Raw genomic sequence first — 20,863 nt, forward strand, 5'->3', positions numbered from 1 at the left:
AAAGCTAAAATAAGTTGAATAATAAGTGTGCAATAGTAATGCTATGTAACAAATTAGATAGCAGACTGTGGGGATCTACATTAGTGAGATGAGTAGGAGGGACACTGATTTGGAACTCAGGGAAGACTTCACAGAACAGCAATTTATAAAATGTTGTGAAAAGGAAGACTAGAGAAGCAATTCCTGGAAGGTGGAGCAGCATAGGAAAGAAAGTGGAAAATAGAGACTTACGAAAGTCACACAGGCTAGTGGAGGTAGGGGTGACACTGGAGTTCAGTGTTATCACCACATGGTTCCACACACACAGAGTCTTTAGCTGTAAGTTTGAATTATTCACAACTAGGAGAAGTTACAGGTGTAGAACTTTCACCCTGTGGCAAAGACTAATTATCAAGAATACTCTTTGCTCTGAAACACATCAGGGTTTTTGAAGAATACTTCCTTCTTGGAGTGAAGCATTGTTTTTTCTGATAATGAAGTATGAAGATGTTGTAGCTGCTGAGGCTTGAGAGGTTTCTATTTGTATGCTTAAGGGACGAGGGGCGGACTTAAATTGCTATGGAACATGAACAATGGTTCTCAGAGGCTACCCAGGAGCATGAATTCAGTCTACAGCCGCCAGTGTGGGCAGACTTGCTATGGAAGCTAACACAGTGTTGAAGTTGCAGCTCATAGAAGGGTCTCAAAGGACACTCTGACAGCCTGGAATTCCCTTCACTGCTGTGGAGGGAGTACCACTGAGGGGGAAAAAATCCAACTACGGAGCATGTGCAGAACTTGTGTGGGGGAGCTATGAGCTATTTACTCTATTTAAGCTAGCAGTTGCCCAAGTGCAGGCTGTTGACAACTTACAACAGTGTGCACAACAGTGTATTTCTGAGGTTGGTGCCTTTCTAGTTCAGGTATTGTCATAGGAGAGATCTGGACACTTCTGGGGCAGCTGAAAACAGCCTGTTTTGCTGACATAGTACTGTTTTGCCCTGATCCTTTGGTCACCTGTGTACGGTTCTTAAGCAAAGAGATTGGTTTAGAGGGCTATGATCCACCCCCATACAGTCCTTCATATACATCCCCATTAATCAGGAGGAGCAGGAGGTTGATTAGAGGGGTGGGGAAGAGAATCCTATAAAAGTCAGAGTGGGCCAGGAGGTGGTGACTCACTCCTTTAGTGACAGCACTTGGGAGGCAGAGGCAGGCAGACTTCTATGGGTTCGAGATCATCCTGGTCTACAGATCAAGTTTGAGGACAGCCAAGGGTACAGAACAAAATCCTATTTTAAAAAAACAAACAAACAAAAAATCAGAGTAGTCTATACAGGGTAGTCTATACACATCTATTTTTAAACTGCATCTACTGTAGGAAAAGTCTTGCAGGTGCAGGAATCTGCCTGTTTGATTCACTGCTGAATAACAAGGACCCAATGTCTAAGGAACCTAGGAACTTAGTTCTTCGGATCAGTGTTTTAACTTAAATGTAATGTTCAAAAATCAGTATTGCCTTAAAGATCTCACATGTATAATGTCAGTGAGAGAAGACAAATTCAACAAATATAAAACTAAAATAACAAAAAGAGGCCAGCTTTAATTGGCCACCCCATCTCCAGCTAATGTTCTTTCATTATTTTTGCACACATTCTTAAAACTATATGAAGTCATAACTTTACCCCCTCATTTAATATACATGGCACTATGACATATGCACTTTTCTATTTTCTGAATTTTGCATTTTATTTATTAACAAGCATGCAATTGAACGTAGTTCCACTGGAAAATGTAAAGATAAAACTCATTCTTCTTGTATCTGTTATATTTATTTTATACTCCTAGATCTACAGGTGCTTCCAGGATTACAGAGTACTCCACTGTGTTAATGCCCCTGAACACATTCCTTTATTCATATGGTGGCATTTCAGACACAGTCAAAGCTGAAATGTTTTATTAACATTTATATTAATGACATATTTGCCATAGAATGGACCTCCTACAACACTGTATTAATAATCATCATTCTTATCAGTGGATGTGAAAAAAAGTATTTATCTTACCAATACCAAACATCATTTTGTTAATTAAAAACACCCATTTAATTTGCATTTCCCAGTTGACTTACCATGTTGGACTTTAAAAAAAATAAAGTACTTTAAAAAAATATACTACTCACTTTGAAAAGTAGCTATTTTTCCTTTTAAGTGTATACATAGACAAATACAGAAATTCCACTGAATACTGTACAGACAGCATTGCTTTTATTGATCACAAGGTCTGAATTTTAGTCTTGATTTTTCCTCTTAGAAACTGTTTAGATAACTTTTCTAAGTCTCTCCTTACTCCTGCAAAATATGAGCAATAAGTGAAGTTTTCACTGATTGGATGGTATCTGTTAGCTACATATAATTAAGTAAAAGTCTAAATTAAATATAATTTAAAATACAAAAGGGTGCTATATAATATCCTTATTAATTCTTTATATCTTACACATGCAAGTCATGTATCTTGTCTTGTTCACACCCCCACTCTTCTTACATCTCCTTTATGAACCCTCTTTCAGCCCTCATAACCTTCCAATTTTGTGTTCTCATTTTTTCCCTTAAGAATTTACTGATAGTTTGTGCTGTCCATATACTCACTCACGCAGGACCATCTATTGGAGTGTGTTTCATCTACCAGGAACCACACCCTTAAAGAAAACTGATGTCCCTTCCCTCTAGAATCCATCAACTGTTGATGGCTCCTCAGCAAGAAGTGGATGCTAGTGAACCCTTCCTAGCTGAACACTGACTATTGGCCTTGAACAAGCAACCATACAGTGTGTGTTTATGAGAGCAACAATCTTATTGTGTCCAGAGGATGCTGTTACACTCTGATCTTCTGATTCATACACCCTTTCTGTCCCCTCTCCGCAATGGTCCCTGAAACACTGGGGGGAAGATATCATATAGATGTCCTATTTGCAGCTGAACATGGAGCAAACATTCTTAAGGAGGACCCTGACCCAAAAATTAAAGGTTAGCTACTGTTAGCAAGACACATCCATGCTCTACATCTTGAAGTACTTCGAAGAGCTTGCATTTTCTGGATAGATCATCACATAGCTATTGTTTGAAATAATCCAACCACATATTGACTAATAAAAGGGAAACTGAAACATCTGATATTCACCAATAGCAACCATGTTTAAAAAGAATGTATTTGAATGCAGGGACAGCCAGGACACTCTCATTCAGGAAAAAGTGTGACTGTTATCTGACTGAGTTTGGCTAATGATGTTTTTCTAAGGAAGCATTTCAGAGGAGAGCAATAGTGCAATAGTCCAACTGCCACCATGAGAAGGCTGCTGTTTGTTAAATTTAATGCTGCATTTAGGGCTGCTCCTCCTGTGATGACTTCACTTAGCACTACTTATTCTCCCTTGGGTAAAATTGAAAGGAGGTTGTTTTTCGTTCAATACATTCTGACTAAGGTTTCCCCTCCCCCAACTCCTCCCAGATCATCCCCTACTCCCCGCCCACCCAAATCTACTCTCTCTCTCTCTTTCATTCAAGAGTGCAAACAGGCATCTTAAATAATAATAATAATAATAATAATAATAATAATAATAATAATAATAATTAAGATAAAATAAAATCAAACAAACTGGTATAGGATGAAGCAAACAACTATCAGGAAAAATATCCAAAGAAAAAACACACGGCAAACACACAGATGCAGAGACACACACTCCTACACACAGAAATCCCATAGAAATATAACATGGAAACCATGGAAATCATAATATATACACAAGAGACCTATAAAGGTACAAAGGAAAGAAAGAAAACAAAATAATGCACAGAAAAAGCACCAAGAGATGAGGAGCCTCCAAAAAACGGTGTTGGGTTCCCTTTGTGCTGTGCTGAGCATGGGATCTGTTTGTAAGAGCTGTTTGTATACCCAGTGAGACTCCACCTGGGAAAACTAAGTTTTCATCTGTGAGCAGTTATCACTTGGAGATAGTTTCTGGATTAGGGATGGCATTTTGTGACCTCTTTCCCTCTCAGCACTGAGACCCATCTGGCTTGTATTTTGCAGGCCCTATGTGTGCTGCCACAGCCTCTGTAAGTTCACATGTGTCATTCCTGTCATGTATGAAAGACCATGTTCCCCTCAGTCTTCTATCCCAGGTGGCTCTTACAATCTTTCCACCTCCTCTTCCATGGAGTTCCCTGAGTTCTGAGGAGAGGGATTTCATAGGGGTCCCATTTAGGAATGAGCATTCCAAGCTCTCTCACTCCGTGCTTTGTCCCATTGTGGGTCTGTATTTGTTCCCATCACTGCAAGAAGAAGTTTCTCTGATGATGGCTGAGCATGACCCTGATCTATGAGGATAACAGAATGTTAAGAGTTAATTTACTTCAGCAGAACAGTAGTATCTGGTTTTGCCCTAGATCCTTGGCTTATCTGGTCTCAGGTTCTTGACCAACACAGCAGTGTCAGGTATGAGTTCCATCTCATGGAGTGGACCTTAAGCCCAATCAAATATTGCATGGTTAGTCCCACAAGTTTGTGCCATTATTTTACCGGCCTATCTTGCCAGGCAAGTCACCATTGTAGATGTAAGGGTTTGTAGCTGGGTTGTTTACCTTTCTCCTCTGGTAATGTGCAAAGTACCTTCTAGTACCATGAACACTGTTCAGTGGGGGTGAAGGCTCTAGGCAGATGCCAGCTCACTTCTCCATGTTCAATGAGTTATACAGATATTGTCTTCAGCAATGAAGCCTTACCATCAGTTTGTTGAGAGCAACCAATAGCCTGGGATTTGGAGATGTCCTGATATTAAAGTACATGTGTTTTTCTTATTGATTTATGAGTATTAGTCATGTTTTAGATACTAATCCTTCATTATATAATTTTCAAATGCAGCTTCCCATCTCCTGCTTGGTTTCTAATGTTAGCCAACAAAATAATAGAGGTTTTAGGTTTTGAAAACATTTTTACTTGACTCTTATAATCATTTCATCTTCTTTCTTCAAATACTTCCCCACATTTCTTTTCCTAAATATAGTTTCCAGATTTACTTCCCTATTCACAGCACACCATTAATTTTCTCATATGCTCATCCTTTCCCTGTGGCATCACTAGTTCTCAGGAAGTTATTCTTAATACTTGTGATTGCCCCACCCATGACTTTCATTGCCATTTTCAAGCCACCTCCTTTCTTCTTGTAAATTTAGCCATAGCTTTCTCTGAGCTCTAGAGCAGAAGATAAAATGTCCTTGTTGGGCAACCCTATATAGACATCTCTTTAAAAAAAACTTATGTCTAAGAGAACCAAATAGAATTCTTAGTTCTGTTTCCCTGTTGCCAGTCACATTCCTTGGGTCTTCCCTATCTCCACAATGAACTCAGCTTCTTGTAACTAAATTCAGATGCTTTCTGTGGCCTCCTGTATTGGAGGTCAGACTATATATTTTAAAAAGAAAAAACAATTCAAGTGTTACTTGCATTAGAATCATCTAATAACTTAATAAAAACAGATTTTGGGCCCTACTCAGAAAATCAGGGCCAGACCAATAAAATGCTATTTCTGCCAAGACAAATTTTCTGCATCATAAACTGTATGATCCACCAGCTTATAATGAATTTACATTGATTAGGATGCTCAGCCCTTAATGGCATTGCTTGTATTTCAGGGCTTATGGCTATGACATGTATTTCAGTTCTTGGTTCTGATAAAGTCTCTCTAAGGATAAATACTAATTGCACTTTAACAAAATATATTAGAAAACTATTTTTTAAAATTTGCCTTGGTATACTCAGGCTTCAAGCCAGATGTCTCTGCACTTGAGAGACATGATATGAACACATACATTTTCCTTGTGGCTACAATAACCAGGTGACAGGTGGTGGAGACAAGTCACATTGATTGGATCTGAGATTCCTTGGCAATTATATTTTGCTAATATAATACATGTCTACATTGAAATAGATAGCTCTAAGAATAAACAGACTTTGGGCAACACAAACAGAAATGTCTCCAGTTTAGATTTAGCGGTGACCCTCCTGAGATATCTTTCTTGTATTCTCAACCTCAGGCACCCAAACGTAGGATACTCACTCAGTTCTCAGTTCCTAAAAAGATGGGGAAACTTTTCCATAGAACTGCTACCTAGCTTGGGTCTTTGCTATTATCCTTCACAATCTGGCCCCAACATTCCTGGTACAGGTTTCCATTGTCTATTTACCTCTAGAAACACATTGCACAATGCTGTAATTATGAACCACAAATGACTATTAATATTCTAATATATATAATATGAAAGAAAAAAATTTATTTTGCTGGTGGCAGTGGCTCCAGTTTAGCCACATTAGTGGCTTCTGCATTGAACAGTACAATTGTAGAATGTTCCTAAGAGTAGAAAAAACTCTGTCAGATAACACAGTTTTAGACAGACAAGGGTTTTTCTCTTGAAGGAGAAACAATATACCTTTATCTCAGCCTTAACAACTCAGGATACCAGCCAGAGCTCAATCTTAAATAAACAAGTTATATATAATGTATATCAATTGTTTATGTTTCCAAGTATGGCGTTAGTATACTCAAGCTTGCAGGAAATCAGAAGAATACATGGGATCATAAAGAGAGTAACAACAAAGGGGCAAAGAGAATGAGGACCCAGTCTTTCCCCCACACAAAGCAGAAGAAATTAAAATTCCTTGGAGTTTTGTCCCTTTTTGTTTGCCTTATATACAATTATCAGAACGTACATTATGTTTTCTGCTAGTTAGTTGTCCTTCCCCTCACTGGACTGTCGATACAAGAAGACCAGTAACTGTTTCTTTAATTTCCTAAGGTTTCCCCAGTATGTAGACATTTCTCAGCATGTTTGCTAGAATAATGAATATTCTATGGTGTAGATTTATTGTGTGCTAGAACAAATGTTCACACAAACACACACACACACACACACACACACACACACACACACACACACACAGACTAAAATCATCATTTTTTCACCATGAATGTACTTACCAACATTTGACTTCAACCGAACCAGAATTCCTTGTATTCCTTTTTTAAAGTAAAACTTTTCACACTTTGAATTGGAAGATTTTACCCCTCAGATGAACAAATAGTTTAGATTCCGTTTCTTTGGGATATTGAAAGGTGTTTACTAATGTTGGAAGGCTGTTTAATGTTTAAATGACATTCTAATGGCCTTACCCTGAACATTAGATGTTACAACTGGAGTCAACATCTACTCATTGAATTGAGCCAAAGAAAATTTAATATGGATTAAACTGAGGATGGATATGGATGCCCTTGCTTATCTCCCCAAATCACCTTCAGGGTCAGTGTAATTTATAGCTTAATACAAAAGGAACATATTGGGCTACTTGTTCAGAGGGCAGGAAAAAATGCCATTAAAGGTTCTAAACTATAGTCTTTCCTTCCATCTATCTCTGTTACCTGGTAGTTTATTGTCATTGCTCATTGTGTACCTTTATATAAACAAAAATTGAACTGTTATCATAAAATTTGCATACATGACTACCATATTTACATCATTTCCATTCTTTCCTTCTCTCAAACTCTTCATGATTCCCTCACAACTCCCACTCAAATTTATGACCTCATTTTTTAAAAATTATTATTGTTATGTCTCTCTCTCACACAAGCACATGCACATGTGTGCATAAATACCTGCTGAGTATATTTAGTACTGCTTATATTTTGTATGTGAGCCTAGTCTTTAATAGCTGAGTCATCTCTCCAGCTCAGTACTGTTCATATATAGTCTAGGTTTGACCACTTGGGACTGGCTAACATATCAGGGGTTTGTCCCTGGAGAAGAATGATTTTCCCTCCCTTAGCAGTCACAAATTACCTGTAGCTCTTTGTTGAGGGGTGGGGTTTGGTGAAATTTCTACCCTCTATGTTGAAATATGAACTAGTGTTGTCACTATGCATATCACATTTAGGCAACCACATTGTTCAGATTTCATGGGCACAGCTTCTCTGTCCTATATAGAAGACATGATCTCACAGCAGATGCCCTGATCCTCTCTGGCTCTTACAATGTTTCTGCCATGCCTTCTGTGATATTTTCTGTGTTTTAGGTGTGGGAGTTGTGTTGTATATGTATCAGTTGGAGTTGGGCATCCCATTGTTACTTGTTTTCTTTATTTTGACCAGTTACGGCTTCCTGTGATGCTCTCCAGCTGCTGAAAAATATAGCTTATTTGTTGAGAGATGAGAGCTACATTTACCTGTGGACATTAAGATGGGTGTTTAGAATGCAGTTGGTAATTTTACTTGTTAGGAACATAGTCTCAAATCTTCTCTAGGGTATATGACCACACCAGCCATGGGCGTTGGTTATGCTTATAGTACTAGGCATCAATTCCTTCCTGTAGAGCAGGCCACAAGTCCAACTAGATGGCTGTTATTTAACTTAAAGATATTAAGTATCACAACTTCACCCTTGAGAATATCTTACCATGGGCTATTTTTGTGATTCATAGGCTTTACACCTTGGTGAGACTGTTCAATCCTTTTCTCACATGGCAGCTTCCATATCACCCTCACATACTGTGAGAATTAGTCCTCAGAGAGGTGGCTTTCTGGTCAATTCCAGCTCTATTCCTCCACACCCTTTGTGTGAAGTGTGTGGTGTCTTCATCTATAAGATCTTACCTTCAAGTTCTGGAAGCCAATCAAGGGCAATGGGAATAGCCTAGTTTTGCAAGTCTTTTGGACACTTCTGATCAACAACTTGAAGGAAAATTTTTATATCTGATCTGATGTATTTTGTTAGCTAGTCTATGGCTCTCAGGGATAACCCCAAGTAACCTAAAACTGTGTGTGTGTGTGTGTGTGTGTGTGTAAAATATATATATATATGTGTATATATATGTATTATATATGTATATACATACATATATATGTGTATATGTGTGCATTAATCTATTTAGATATATATTAAAATAAATATCAATGTGTTTGATGTATTAATTATTTTTCTATTGCTATAATAAAGCACCATGACCAAGGCAACTTATAAAAGAAAGCAATGAATTCAGGTTATGATTTCAGGTGGTGAGAGTCCATGATAGCATAGTGAGGGCATGGCAATGGGAATAGCTGAGAGCTCACATGTCAAAACTACAGGCAGAGAGCACAATGGGAATGGAAGTGTCTTTGAAATCTCAAAATTTGCTGCCCCATCAGGCTTAGATCTCTTGGATCCCCAAGTTCAGATGTTCAAAGATAGAATACTTACCCAGTTCTTATTCAAGCCACCATAATAAAATATTCCCCTGTGGCCTTTTCAACAATTGTGGAGTTCATTTATCCCTCATTCTTCCTCCCTCCTGCTTTCTTTGTATTACTCTTCCTCTTTCTCTTTCCTCCCATTTAAAGTCTGTCCTGAATCTTCTCATTTCCCCATCTATAGCTAGATGCTAGCTTGACTGACCTGGGGGTCAAAAGCCAAAGTTTTTAAGAGTTCTAACAGATAGTATGGTAAAAAAAAAAAAAAGTTGTGTCATATAAGGTAGTCATCAATCTCATTATGATGGAAGGGCATTAAAGGTAGCCTCTCCACTATTGCTTAGATTGTTAGTTGGGGTCATCATTGTAGGTCTCTGGACATTCCCTAGTGCCAGATTTCTCCTTAAATCTATAATGGCTCCCTCTAGTGTGGTATCTCTTTTCTTGTTTTTCTCTATTCTTTCTCTGTCTCAGTCTTCCTGTTTCCTCATGCCCACCTCTCCCCTCCTCTTCTCCCCTTCTCTTTCTCCTAACTCCCTCTCCCTCCCCACTACTCCCAGTTTTCTCAGGAGATCTTGTCCCTTTCCCCTTCTCCAGGGGACCATGTATGTCTCTCTTAGGGTTCTCCTTGTTTCCTAGCTTTTCTAGTGGTGTGAATTGTAGGTTGGTAATCCTTAGCTCTATGTCTAAAATCTATATATGAGTGAGTGCATACCATGTTTGCCTTTTTGTGACTGGGTTACATCATTCAGGATGGTTTCTTCTAGGTCCATCCATTTCCCTGTGAATTTCAGGTTTCCATTGTGGTTTTCCACTGAATAATTCTCCATTGTGTAAATGTAACATATTTTCTCCATCCATTCTTCAGTTGGGGGGCATCTAGGTTGCTTCCAGGTTCTGGTTATTACAAATAATGCTGCTATTAACATAGTTGAGCAGATGTCCTTGTTGTATGAATGTGCATATTTTGGGTATATGCTTAAGAGAGGAATTACTGGATCTGGAGGTAGACTAATTCCCATTTCCCTGAGGAACCACCATACTGATTTCCAAAGTGGCTGTACAAGTTTGCACTCCCACCAGCAGTGGAGGAGTGTTCCCCTTTCTCCACATCCTCTCCAGCATAAACTGTCTTTGGTGTTTTTTAACTTAGCCATTCTGACAGGAGTAAGATGGTATCTCAGAGTTGCTTTGATTTGTATTTCCTTGATGGCTGAGGATGTCGAACACTTTCTTAAGTGTCTTTTGGCCATTTTAGATTCCTCCATTGAGAATTCTCTATTTAGTTCTGCTCCTGGAATCCAGTTACAAAGAGGGAAGAGTGATGGGCAAAGGGGTCAAGACCAGTCTGGAGAAACCCACAGAAACAGCTGAATTGAACAAGGGGGAGCTCATGCACCCAAGTCTGATAGCTAGAGCAGCATAGGACTGATCCAGACCCCCTGAATGTGGATGTTAATTAGGAGGACTGAGAAGTCTATGGGACCTCTAGAAATGGATCGGTATTTATCCCTAGTATATGAATGGACTTTGTGAGTCCATCCCACATAGAGGGATACTTTCTCAGCCTAGACACATGGGGGAGGGCCTAGGCCCTACTCCCAAATAATATGAGAGACTTTGAAGAGTCCTCATGGAAAGCCTCACCCACCCTGGGGAGCAGAAAGGGGATGGGTTGGAGTTTGGTGGGGGGTGATAGGGGAGGATGGGAGGGAGAGGGAACTTGGTTTGACATGTAAAACAAGCTTATTTCAAATTTAAATTACAAAACAAAACAAAACACCATTTGTGAACTAGAGAGATCAGGAGACCATTTTATTGTTTATTGGTCACTGATCAGCCATTAGTCTCCCTTCATAACTGTAAAATGAGGAGGTAGAATTAGATAATACCCTAAGATCCATTTTTTAGATACATTTAAACCATCAAGTCTCAGTGGCATAATTCTATTTACCAGGGGATTGGGAATATGTGTGTTATTACAGCTGAGGTTGCTATTGACAGTTTGTGGGCAGAGTCTGGTGATGATGTTAAACTTCTCACAATACACAGGGAAGCTCCCCTACAGAAAAAACTATATGGCCCTAAAGTGCTAGATTGTCCTGAAACGGAAAGTCCTTCTTTAAGTCATCCAGAATTCACAATAGAGAAACTTTGTGCCTTTGCCAGGAATCAGCTGGAGATCTCTTGAATAGCTCTAGAGGTACATCATCCATTCTGCTGACACTTCTCAATCTATGCAGTTTCAAGACAAAGAAAAAAAGTCCTGTAGAAGGTGGCTGATATTTGTGCTGGGAAGAATCCTGAATTTCCGTGGTTAGGTGTTGGCAGCCACCTTGCAGATAAGCTTTCTACAAGGCAGGCTCTATGCACTTGTTCCCTTACAGCATGTACTTGGCAAGGACACAGCCCTCTCAATTTAGTCAGAGCAGCTGTTCAGGAAGGAATTGCCTCCAAAGCACACTATGAAACCCACTGAAAAACTATATTCTTGTGTAAATGTGTGTTTATCCCACAGTAGAAATGTGTAGGTCTCTAGTCCATTGAATATGAAGAAGCTGCATCTTGTTCAGGGAACTGACAAACTAGAGTGTGCTCAAAAAAGGGCAGATAGTGTGAGTTTTCCCTATAGGATAATCCATTGTGTGTGAAGAACAGTGGGAGGAACATGATGCTGTGCGTAGATTAACAGAGTCAGATGACAAGCTTTTAAAATATATATTTAAAGGACTACTATTGAGAAAGGATACATGTGTCATGTTCTTTGTGGATTGAGTTTTATGAATATGTGTTTCGGGCAGAATGAAACAGATGGCCTTGCTTAGCGGGCTCTTGTGAAACAGAAGGAGTCAATGGACGACCACTTAGCAGTGTCAGTTGAGGGTTTAGTCATTGGAAGCATAACTTGATCATTTGTCAGAGTTTCTAAAGAAGTAGGGGAGACTAAGTGAGATGGTCTTTGTCTACACTTTCTTCCTACAATTTAGTGAAAGGCAAGAAAAAGCACAGCCCACTTCAGCTGTTGTGCTTGGCTAAAGCTGGAGAAGAGCTGGACAAGTTTTCCTTGAGTAGAATTGTACTGCAGATGATACTGTCAATCTCCAGAGGAGTTAAGCTTTTCCTTAGTGACCATTCTTGCAGTATGAAGATGTACAATGTTTAGACTTTTCTAAGGGGGAAGGGAAGATCCATCCCTGAGTTCAATAGCATACACTTATCAGATGCCTGAAATTGTCTTTGAGGAGAACCTTGGTTAAATCCACAGATCTGGAGATGTTTCTGTACCATCCTCATCTTCATGGCTGCTATCAGCTGGCTACGAACTAATATCCAATGGTTTATATGCAAAGCATTGAGCTAACTGCATTGCATGTGTTGTCACATTGAGCATAATCATCTCTGAGCAGCCACTGCTTTCTCAATTTACTGAGTGATAAATAGACTCAAAGAGATTAACTAATGCCATTCTTGGAACTCAGCCATTGGTGGACATTCAGCATCCAAACTATGACACCAAACAGAGCAGAATCTCTTCAACAATGCTCTCTGGTAGCTGTCTATCTCTACTCCAAATAAGGAGCATTTCAGTATTGTTGAAGGCCGGGAATCATACGGTTTGATCAATCCTTGTTGCAAAGTTGGTTGAATTTTACTTGCCTGTATCTTAGTGTAATATAAGATGTGAATTTTATAAGTGGAACTGGTGCTAGAATTCAAACTTAGTGCATTTCAAACTTGTATTTTCAGTTCTATAAACCATTTTGTTCAAATTTAATCTTATTCAGAAGTGTGACAACACACAACAAAACTGTTGATTAAAAGATGTGCAAAGATGTGCAAAGATGTGCAAAGATGTGCTAGTGTAGGTATACACATAATCATGGTCATTGCTCTATTGCACCAATGTCTACAATGGCTATCTCAAAAGGAAGCTTGGTAAAGTCCTATAAAATTACCTGAGATACACTTCTGAATCCAATTTGTTATAGACAAGAAAGCAGGAGGCTCAGAGAACATTGAGAGTCAATAGAAGAATAGAGATCAGAAGTATAGTTTCTGCTTCTTCTTCTTTTTTTTTTTCCCACTTTGGCCCAGTGTATAATATAGTCTGAAAAGAGACTCCGTTTCACATATTATTATCAAGGAAGATGGAAAGGTCACTCCGACATGTGGGATTTAAACTGCAAACACCATCTGGATTGGGTTGTGATAGAAAAAGTGAAATCTGTGTAATGTGACTTGCAGTGAGCTGATGTGAACAGGCTGTCAGTCCTGAGCCTGACTCAATCCTATTCTCTTGCTTATTTCTCTCTCTGCAGTCATGTTCCTCTCCATGTGGTGAGTGTGCAGGATTGGTGGGCTTTCTCTAGATAAACAGTGAATTTTTCTGCCACTGACCACTTGGGCTACCTTGAGTGTTGTCTCAATTTCCTTCCTGGCCCAATAGTCATCTTTCCTCCAGGCACAGTTCCAATATGAGTTCTCTACACTTCCTGACTCCCAGCCCTTGATCTCTGAGCAGTAATTAATTGCTCTTTCCTATGATCTCTCTTCTCTTTGCTTCTCTTCTCTTGTGGAAGCTCAGCCTCTTGAGACGGATGTCCACAGTCAATATAGCTCTTAGACCACATTCTAGGTTCCTAATTGGATGTCCCATTAAACTCTGCTCATGGCATTCAACCACTTTTCTAGTCCAAAGTTCCAAAGAGTTCTATGACATTCTAAAATCCTCATAGTCAGATCTGTCACAGCAATAACCCACTGCCTTGCTCCAATTCTTGTAGTAGCTACTTTTCTATTGCTGTGGTAAAACACTACAATCAAGGTAGCTTATACAAGGAAAGGTTTCTTTGGGGGGTTGGGAGCTTTCTCCTTTATTGGAATAAGGCTCCCTCACCATCATGGCAGGAAACATGAAAGGCAGGCAGGCAGCAGCTGAGGCTCACTTCCTGGTGCACAGAAAGGAAGTATAGGGAACTAACTTGAAATGGCATGCATCTTTTGAAATCTCAAAGCATGTCCCCAGTGACATACACCTTCTAATCCTCCACAAAGTCACCAACTGGAGAGCAAGAGTTCAAACTTATGAGCCTACAGGGAAAGTCTCATTCAAGCCACCACCCCATCAACCAATCAATCAATCAGTCAATCAACAATCAATCAATGAATCCATATCTACAGAATATTTCCTTCTTCCTATGAAGAGAAAACAGTATTATCTATATTCCTTCCTTATAGATTTGTGCTGAAGATTAAATGTGGAGAAATGTGCCATCAATTTTAAAGTTATTTCACAAAATTTATAAAGCAAAAACTTACATTTTCAAACTTACCTGCTAGATTATTGAAGAAAAAGCATTTTTTTTAAAAATGATGTTTTGTGTGCTAGTGCATAATACTAGTAGTGGTTTTCTTTTGCCCTTTGTTTTGTTTTGTTTGTTTGGTTAGTTGGTTCATTGGTTGTTCTATTTTTCAGTTCTGTGTTTGGAGTCAGGGATAGCCTCATTGCATTTTGAACTCTACCCCACGCTGTTCTACTTAGCTACAATTAGCAGCATTGGAGTGCATTTCACAGCTCAGAAATTGAGGACTTTCCATTCTTTGACAAATGCAAAAATCACCCTCCCTGTGTTTCCAGCAAAACCTCTTTCCTTCTACGTGGAAGACAAAGTATCAGATACTGACAATAGGATATTAAAAGCCAAATTTGAAGCAATTACCCACAGATTTGCAGAACAGTCCCACACACAACTGCCAACCAATCAAAAGGCCTGTGTGTGTCACCCACCATCCCTGCTACTCACAGAATCAGAATGTCAGAACGACAAAGGATCTTATGGATTATTCTTCTCCCACTCACTTAACAAGGGGGGTGGGGGATGAGGCACAGGAATAAGACTGTGTAGCTGGGTACATACTCCTGCAGACTAATACCATGTTAGAACTCCCTGTCTTCTGCTTATTGTTCTTGTTACAGCACTTTGGTGGTGCTCCTGCTAGGGTAGAACAGTGATCTTCAGCTGGTAGCAAAGGGGTTTCTGGGATGATAAAGCCATGCACATTCAGTATTGTTTTTTTGCACCAAGGGCCAGCCTCTTCTAGAGTTGTATAATCTTTTATAAATTTTTATTTTGAATCAAAACCTTCAGAAAAAGCACACTAGAGTATTAATGGTTGGTTGTGCTGGGATGATAACATAAGCTGAGGCTATTCCAGGAAAATGACATCATCATATCACTCTTTCATTATTCTACAGTCCCCTACTGCCTTTGCTATTGCTGAGAGGAAATGAGACAGTTGCATCTTCCATGCAGTTGGAGGCTCAGCCATTATGAAAGCTTAGGCAATGGCATATGAACAGTCCTTCCTTTTTACCACTCTCCCTTCTATTCAAACCTTTAAAAGAAACTCTTCAGAGGTACATCAACATATGAGGTAAATGAAGATATAGGGTAGTATGTAATGATGTGAGGGTACATGTTGATTATCTAAAGAGTTAATGACATTTGAAAATTATAGAAGAAAGGAACCTATAACCAGGAATGACTCTGAATCCAAAGCATGTTCAGAGGAAGTAGAAATCTCAGAAATACTTTTATCTGACTATTTAGGGAAGAAATATTGCCTATTCTGCTATAGTAAGAATGGACTCTAACAGAGAAGAAGAGAATGTTATGGGGCAAGTTGCTGTCTACAATTACTATAAAGCTTTCAGTCTCTGAGTGAAGTATACAAGATCTCATGGGCCTGAAGATTGGCTCCAAATGGCTCTTCAGCTGCTCAGGTTAAGTATGGAAGCTTAGACATCAGTAAGCAGCACTCCAATCCTTCAAGAAAAACTAAAGCCAGACCCCAGAAATGGCAAGTGTGTGTCTTAAAATAGGCTTTATTAGAAGTCTATGGCATTCATTATACAAATGGATAAAATAAAATCATGTAAGAAGAGATCATCATCTAATAGGACAGAATGATTGTTTGGTGAGATATTTAACAGACCACCAGGTGAGGTCTACTAGGATGAGCCCATGCTTAAGAAAGTTAAGACTTATGTGTTTATAGCATGGAATACTGTTATACTTTGTTCTGCCCTGCTGAGTATTTTTCCTTGACTGAAAAGCAAAAGGGCAGATAACATTAAACTGAAGCTAGGTAGTGACCACTACAGGTTATCTATGTTCTTAGAAAACATTTGAAACATGGCTTAGTAGGTAAAGCCATTTAAAAATCATTTCAAGTGTTGAAATCTGTACAGCATGAACTCAAGTGTTCCCAAGCCCATAAGATAAAGATTAATGGAGACAAAAGTTCTGTTTTGACTCAAATAAATAATAATGATTTATAATGTAATAAGATAAAATTAATCAGAAGAGACAAATGATGCTAACCAAAGAGATTAAAATCTTGCACACACGCACAACAAACTGACACACTTATTTTCATAAAAAGCATTCTACTGTCAAGGTGAAAATTAGCCCCAACACAGCATTGGTGGGTGATTTTACCACACTCTTTCCAGATAATCTGAACAAAAATTAACAGAGAAATGTAAGAATTAATTGGTACACAAAACAAATCTCAACAAATGTAGAAAAATTGAAGTAACAGTATGTAGCCTATATGACCACAATGAAATAAAGGTTGAAATTCAAAGAAAAAGAATCTCTAGATATTGCATGAACTTGTGGAGATTAAGCAACATACCACTGAATGGTGAATGGGGTGAAGAAAAAAATAAGATAGAAAGTAAAAAATTCTTGGAAATAAATGAAAGTGAAATCAAAGCACAGCAAAACATTGGGGACACATGAACACAGTCATCAAAGGGCAATATATCGCTCCAAATGCTTCATTATAAAATCAGGAAGAGAACTGATGCAATTCAAGAGTTTGGAAAAATAAGAAGAATCCAAACCCAAATCCTATAAATGGGAAGAAAAATGTAAACAGAGGACAAATTAATATAATAGAAACAAACAGATCGATACAAGGAATTAGCAAATAGAAGAGCTGGTTCTCTGAAAAGATAAACAAAATTGACAATTAACCAAAAGAAGGAAGAGATGACCCAAATTAACACAAATTAGAGATAAACATTGCAATAGATGCCAAAGTAGTTCAGAGCATTATAAGATAGTACTTTAAAAACCCTGTACTCTATTAAATTAGAAAAGTTAAAAGAAATGGATAAATGTCTATATTTATCCACCACAAAAGTTAAATCAAGAAGAGAGCAACAACTTAAATAGAATCATAACAAATAAGGAGATTTAAAACAAACAAACAAACAAAAAAACAGTAATGCAAGCTCTCACTTTAAAAATCCCAGATCCTGATGGATCCACAGCAGAATTCTGCCAGACTTTCAATAAAGAACTACAACTAATATTTCTCAAATTAAAAACATAGAAACAAAGAAAATACTTCCAAATGCTTTCCATTACTCCTCTAACACTAAAATCTATAACACTAAATCAATATTCCTAATGAACATGCAAAATAAAACTCTTAATAACAATATCTGCAAACCAAGCACAGACATATGTCAAAAAGATTATCCACCACAATCAAGTTGGATTCATCCTGGACATGTAGTTATTGTTCAACGTACATAATTCAATAAATGTAATCCTATACATGGACTTAAAGACAAAAATCACTCAATCATCTCAATAGATGCAGAAAAGAACTTGAACAAAAATCTAACATGTCTTCATGATGAAAGTTCTAGAGAGGGTTGTATTGGAGGAAATATACCTCAACCTAAGAAAATCTGTATATGACAAACATATAGCAGACATGATCCTAACAGGCAAAAGCTCAAGGCATTTCCATTAAAGTCAGGAACAAGAGAGGGTTTCCATTGCCCTCACTCCTTTTCAATACAGCACTTGAAGCACTAGCTAGAGAAATAAGAGAAGAGAAAGAAATTAAAGGGATAAGAACGGGAAACATTTGAGTATGTGTGCTGATAACAAACTCATTATTAGTCAGTACCACATTAGCATTGCTAGTAATGGGATCACTCTGAGTGTCCCCACATAAATAAAGAGCACCATGTGTCATGTTTGCTTTGTATTAAGATCTGGGCTCCTTTCAAGTACTTTACTTTGAGAGAAATCATCAAAATGTATATTTTTTTCATAGGTCAGTACTCATTATGTAATACTACCTGGAAGATGTAACACACTATGATCTTTTGCCCTGGGGAAGAAAACACTTGGAACATCCCATCAGGAGAGATTAGAGATTTTGGATGGGCCTGGAATGTATAGTTGGCCTGCTGGGAAGAAATTTGGAGAGACTAAAAATTGGGCTGAACATTAATGAACTACTTCTAAATAGTTAAAGCTGTTCAGGAATAACTGCTGGCTAGTTTATTATGGCGGACTCATAGCTTAGAGGCTAAGTTACAACCCATCTGCATGGCCCGTTAAGGGTGCCTGACCTGGGTATGCTTATTCACAATCCTTGACTCCATTCCAGTGTTTGAGCCTTTCTAATCTTCTCCTCCTCCAGGGATGCAGTGGAATGTGGTGGCCAATGGGAGAGTCGGTGCCACCTCACAGCAACTTCTTTGGTGGCTGCTCGGCCCAGTGATACTTAGGCCCCTGGGACAATGACCTAGAAGACAGCTGTGGCTCGAAAAGAGGCCAGTCCTAAGCTGCTACATGTGTGTATGTGGCTGCTCCTGGCACTCTGTTCTCCAAGGCTTTCCAACAGCATGCAGCAACACGCCACCAAGATTCCAGCAGGTGGTGTTTGAGCAAGTCAGAGGAGAGAAGGGCTTCCTTGTTCGTTTTTTCATTTTTTCAATGTTTCCTCTTCCTGGAGTCTCCACTCTTGTTTGACGGTCTCTGAAGCCCATGGCCTAGTAGTCCCCTTACTGTTTCCAGTCTGTCTCACAAGAATTCGCTGTGTCCTGTTTTCAGTTTCCAAATAAGCCTTTTTTTTTTTTTTTTTTTTTTTTTTTTTTAAGTGTCTTCTCATAGATACTGTCAAAACATGTGCCTGTCTTGGTCACATTTCTTGCTTGGTCAAATCTACCATAGCTGTGTTTGAACTCCCCACTATCCTTTCTTTGCCCTCTTTTGGGCTGGGCACTTGTACATGTTCTTTTTGCATCCAGGTGTAGGCATGCTTCCTCTTGGTCAGCCCTATGTCAGTCACTGATCTCTGTTTTCTTTCTTTCTGTGTTCAGTGTCAATGTTCCGTTTAGGACAGGCTCCATTCATTTGTCACCAGAGATACAGAATAGAGATCAGTGGAAAATGGTCTCTGTGTGAACCCAGGAGGGAAATCAAAGATGGTTTTCCCCAGATCCAGGACCAGATCTATCTCACCTGAGATACTCACTTTCTTGTAACCTAGGATAGAACACCTAAAGAGTCTTAGGTAGGGCTGGTGGCATTATGGGTGTCTATTAAGGGATGCTGGCATCTTTTCTATGAACTTGTGGTGAAACCCACAGTACCAACTCAAAACCTCTGAATATGGCCTCGATGCTTACAGTGGGCAGAACTGATAGAATTTCACACTGTGGAGTCTTGTTACTCTTGCTCTTGTTATCTTTTAGATGGAGATGCTCAGAGTCCAGATATGCTAAGAATGAGAAAAACAATATCTGACTCTAAGTCAGAAGACACAGGTGCCAGTCCTGGTTCTGCTTCTGAAATGCTGTGGGACTGTGAACAATTGTCTTTCCATCCATGAAATTCACTTTCTACATTGCCAAATGAAGCTTGGAGTAGGGGCATCTTTAAGATTTCTTTCTATTTTCAGGACAACAGGATGCTGCTATAGCCAGCCGTATGCTACCTCAAAAACTCATGCCTGCCTACATTTTGGCTTTGTTTCAAAGGAACCACCCTCCTAATTTGGGCCTTCTAGACTTCTGTCTTGGTTAGCTATGTCCTTATAGTTAACCTGGTGTCTTTCACTCAAAGCAGAGTCCATGGTTTGTCCCAATTACCCCAGAGCAGAGGTCTTAGTGAGGAAAGTACCAATTCCCAGAACCAGGTGATATTTTAGCTTTCATCGTGGCTGTGGTTTGACTCTATCTCAGTGCCAATTATTACAGTCTTATTGAGCTGCTCGTGTAGTGTCATTAACTCTTCCTGTCAGTGTTGACTATAGTTCTGGGATTGAAATTGGCAAGAAAGATACTTTGGATGAGGAAGAGAAGAATACCAAAAAACCATTCAAATGCCAAAAAGAATTCTCTGCTATGTGAAGACTTAAGTTTTCTTGAGCACAAGTCATGCCTTAGCAGGAAGAAGTAGACCCTGAGAGAGAGAGAGGGAGAGAGAGAGCTCCTAAATGCTGCTGAGGAAAAAAAAATAAAGCAAGCTCTGTGCTAAGAAATATTACATGCTGAGGTGGTTCCCGTCAAGACTGGGGCAAATCTCACTAAAGACTTCTTCTTGTCAACCAGGAAGAGAGTTGAAGCTTTAACTTGCACAATGGATCAATCTGCTTTGAATTTGTAAGTTCTTGCTCCCCCAACATCACTAGGCTCGGCATTTATTTAGAGGCAAGCATCATTTTGAAGTTTATTTGTTTCTAATACAAAGGATGGGATGCAACCGACTTACCATGGCAGGCTGTATACCC

General features: G+C 39.0%; 1 protein-coding gene across 1 annotated transcript in view; it reads left to right on the forward strand.

The window, feature by feature from the left end:
• Htr4 (5-hydroxytryptamine receptor 4) overlaps positions 1–18,983 on the forward strand; it is a 46,176-nt gene extending 27,193 nt beyond the window's left edge. Inside the window, exon 5 of the mRNA XM_051201193.1 lies at positions 18,770–18,983. Within this exon, the coding sequence (XP_051057150.1) occupies positions 18,770–18,857 (88 nt within the window). The 3' untranslated portion in view covers positions 18,858–18,983. The remainder of the gene's footprint in view (positions 1–18,769) is intronic.
• The last annotated feature ends 1,880 nt before the right edge of the window (positions 18,984–20,863 follow it).

This window comes from Phodopus roborovskii, unplaced genomic scaffold (assembly GCF_943737965.1).
Source record: "Phodopus roborovskii unplaced genomic scaffold, PHOROB, whole genome shotgun sequence".
Classification (NCBI taxonomy): Eukaryota; Metazoa; Chordata; class Mammalia; order Rodentia; family Cricetidae; genus Phodopus; species Phodopus roborovskii.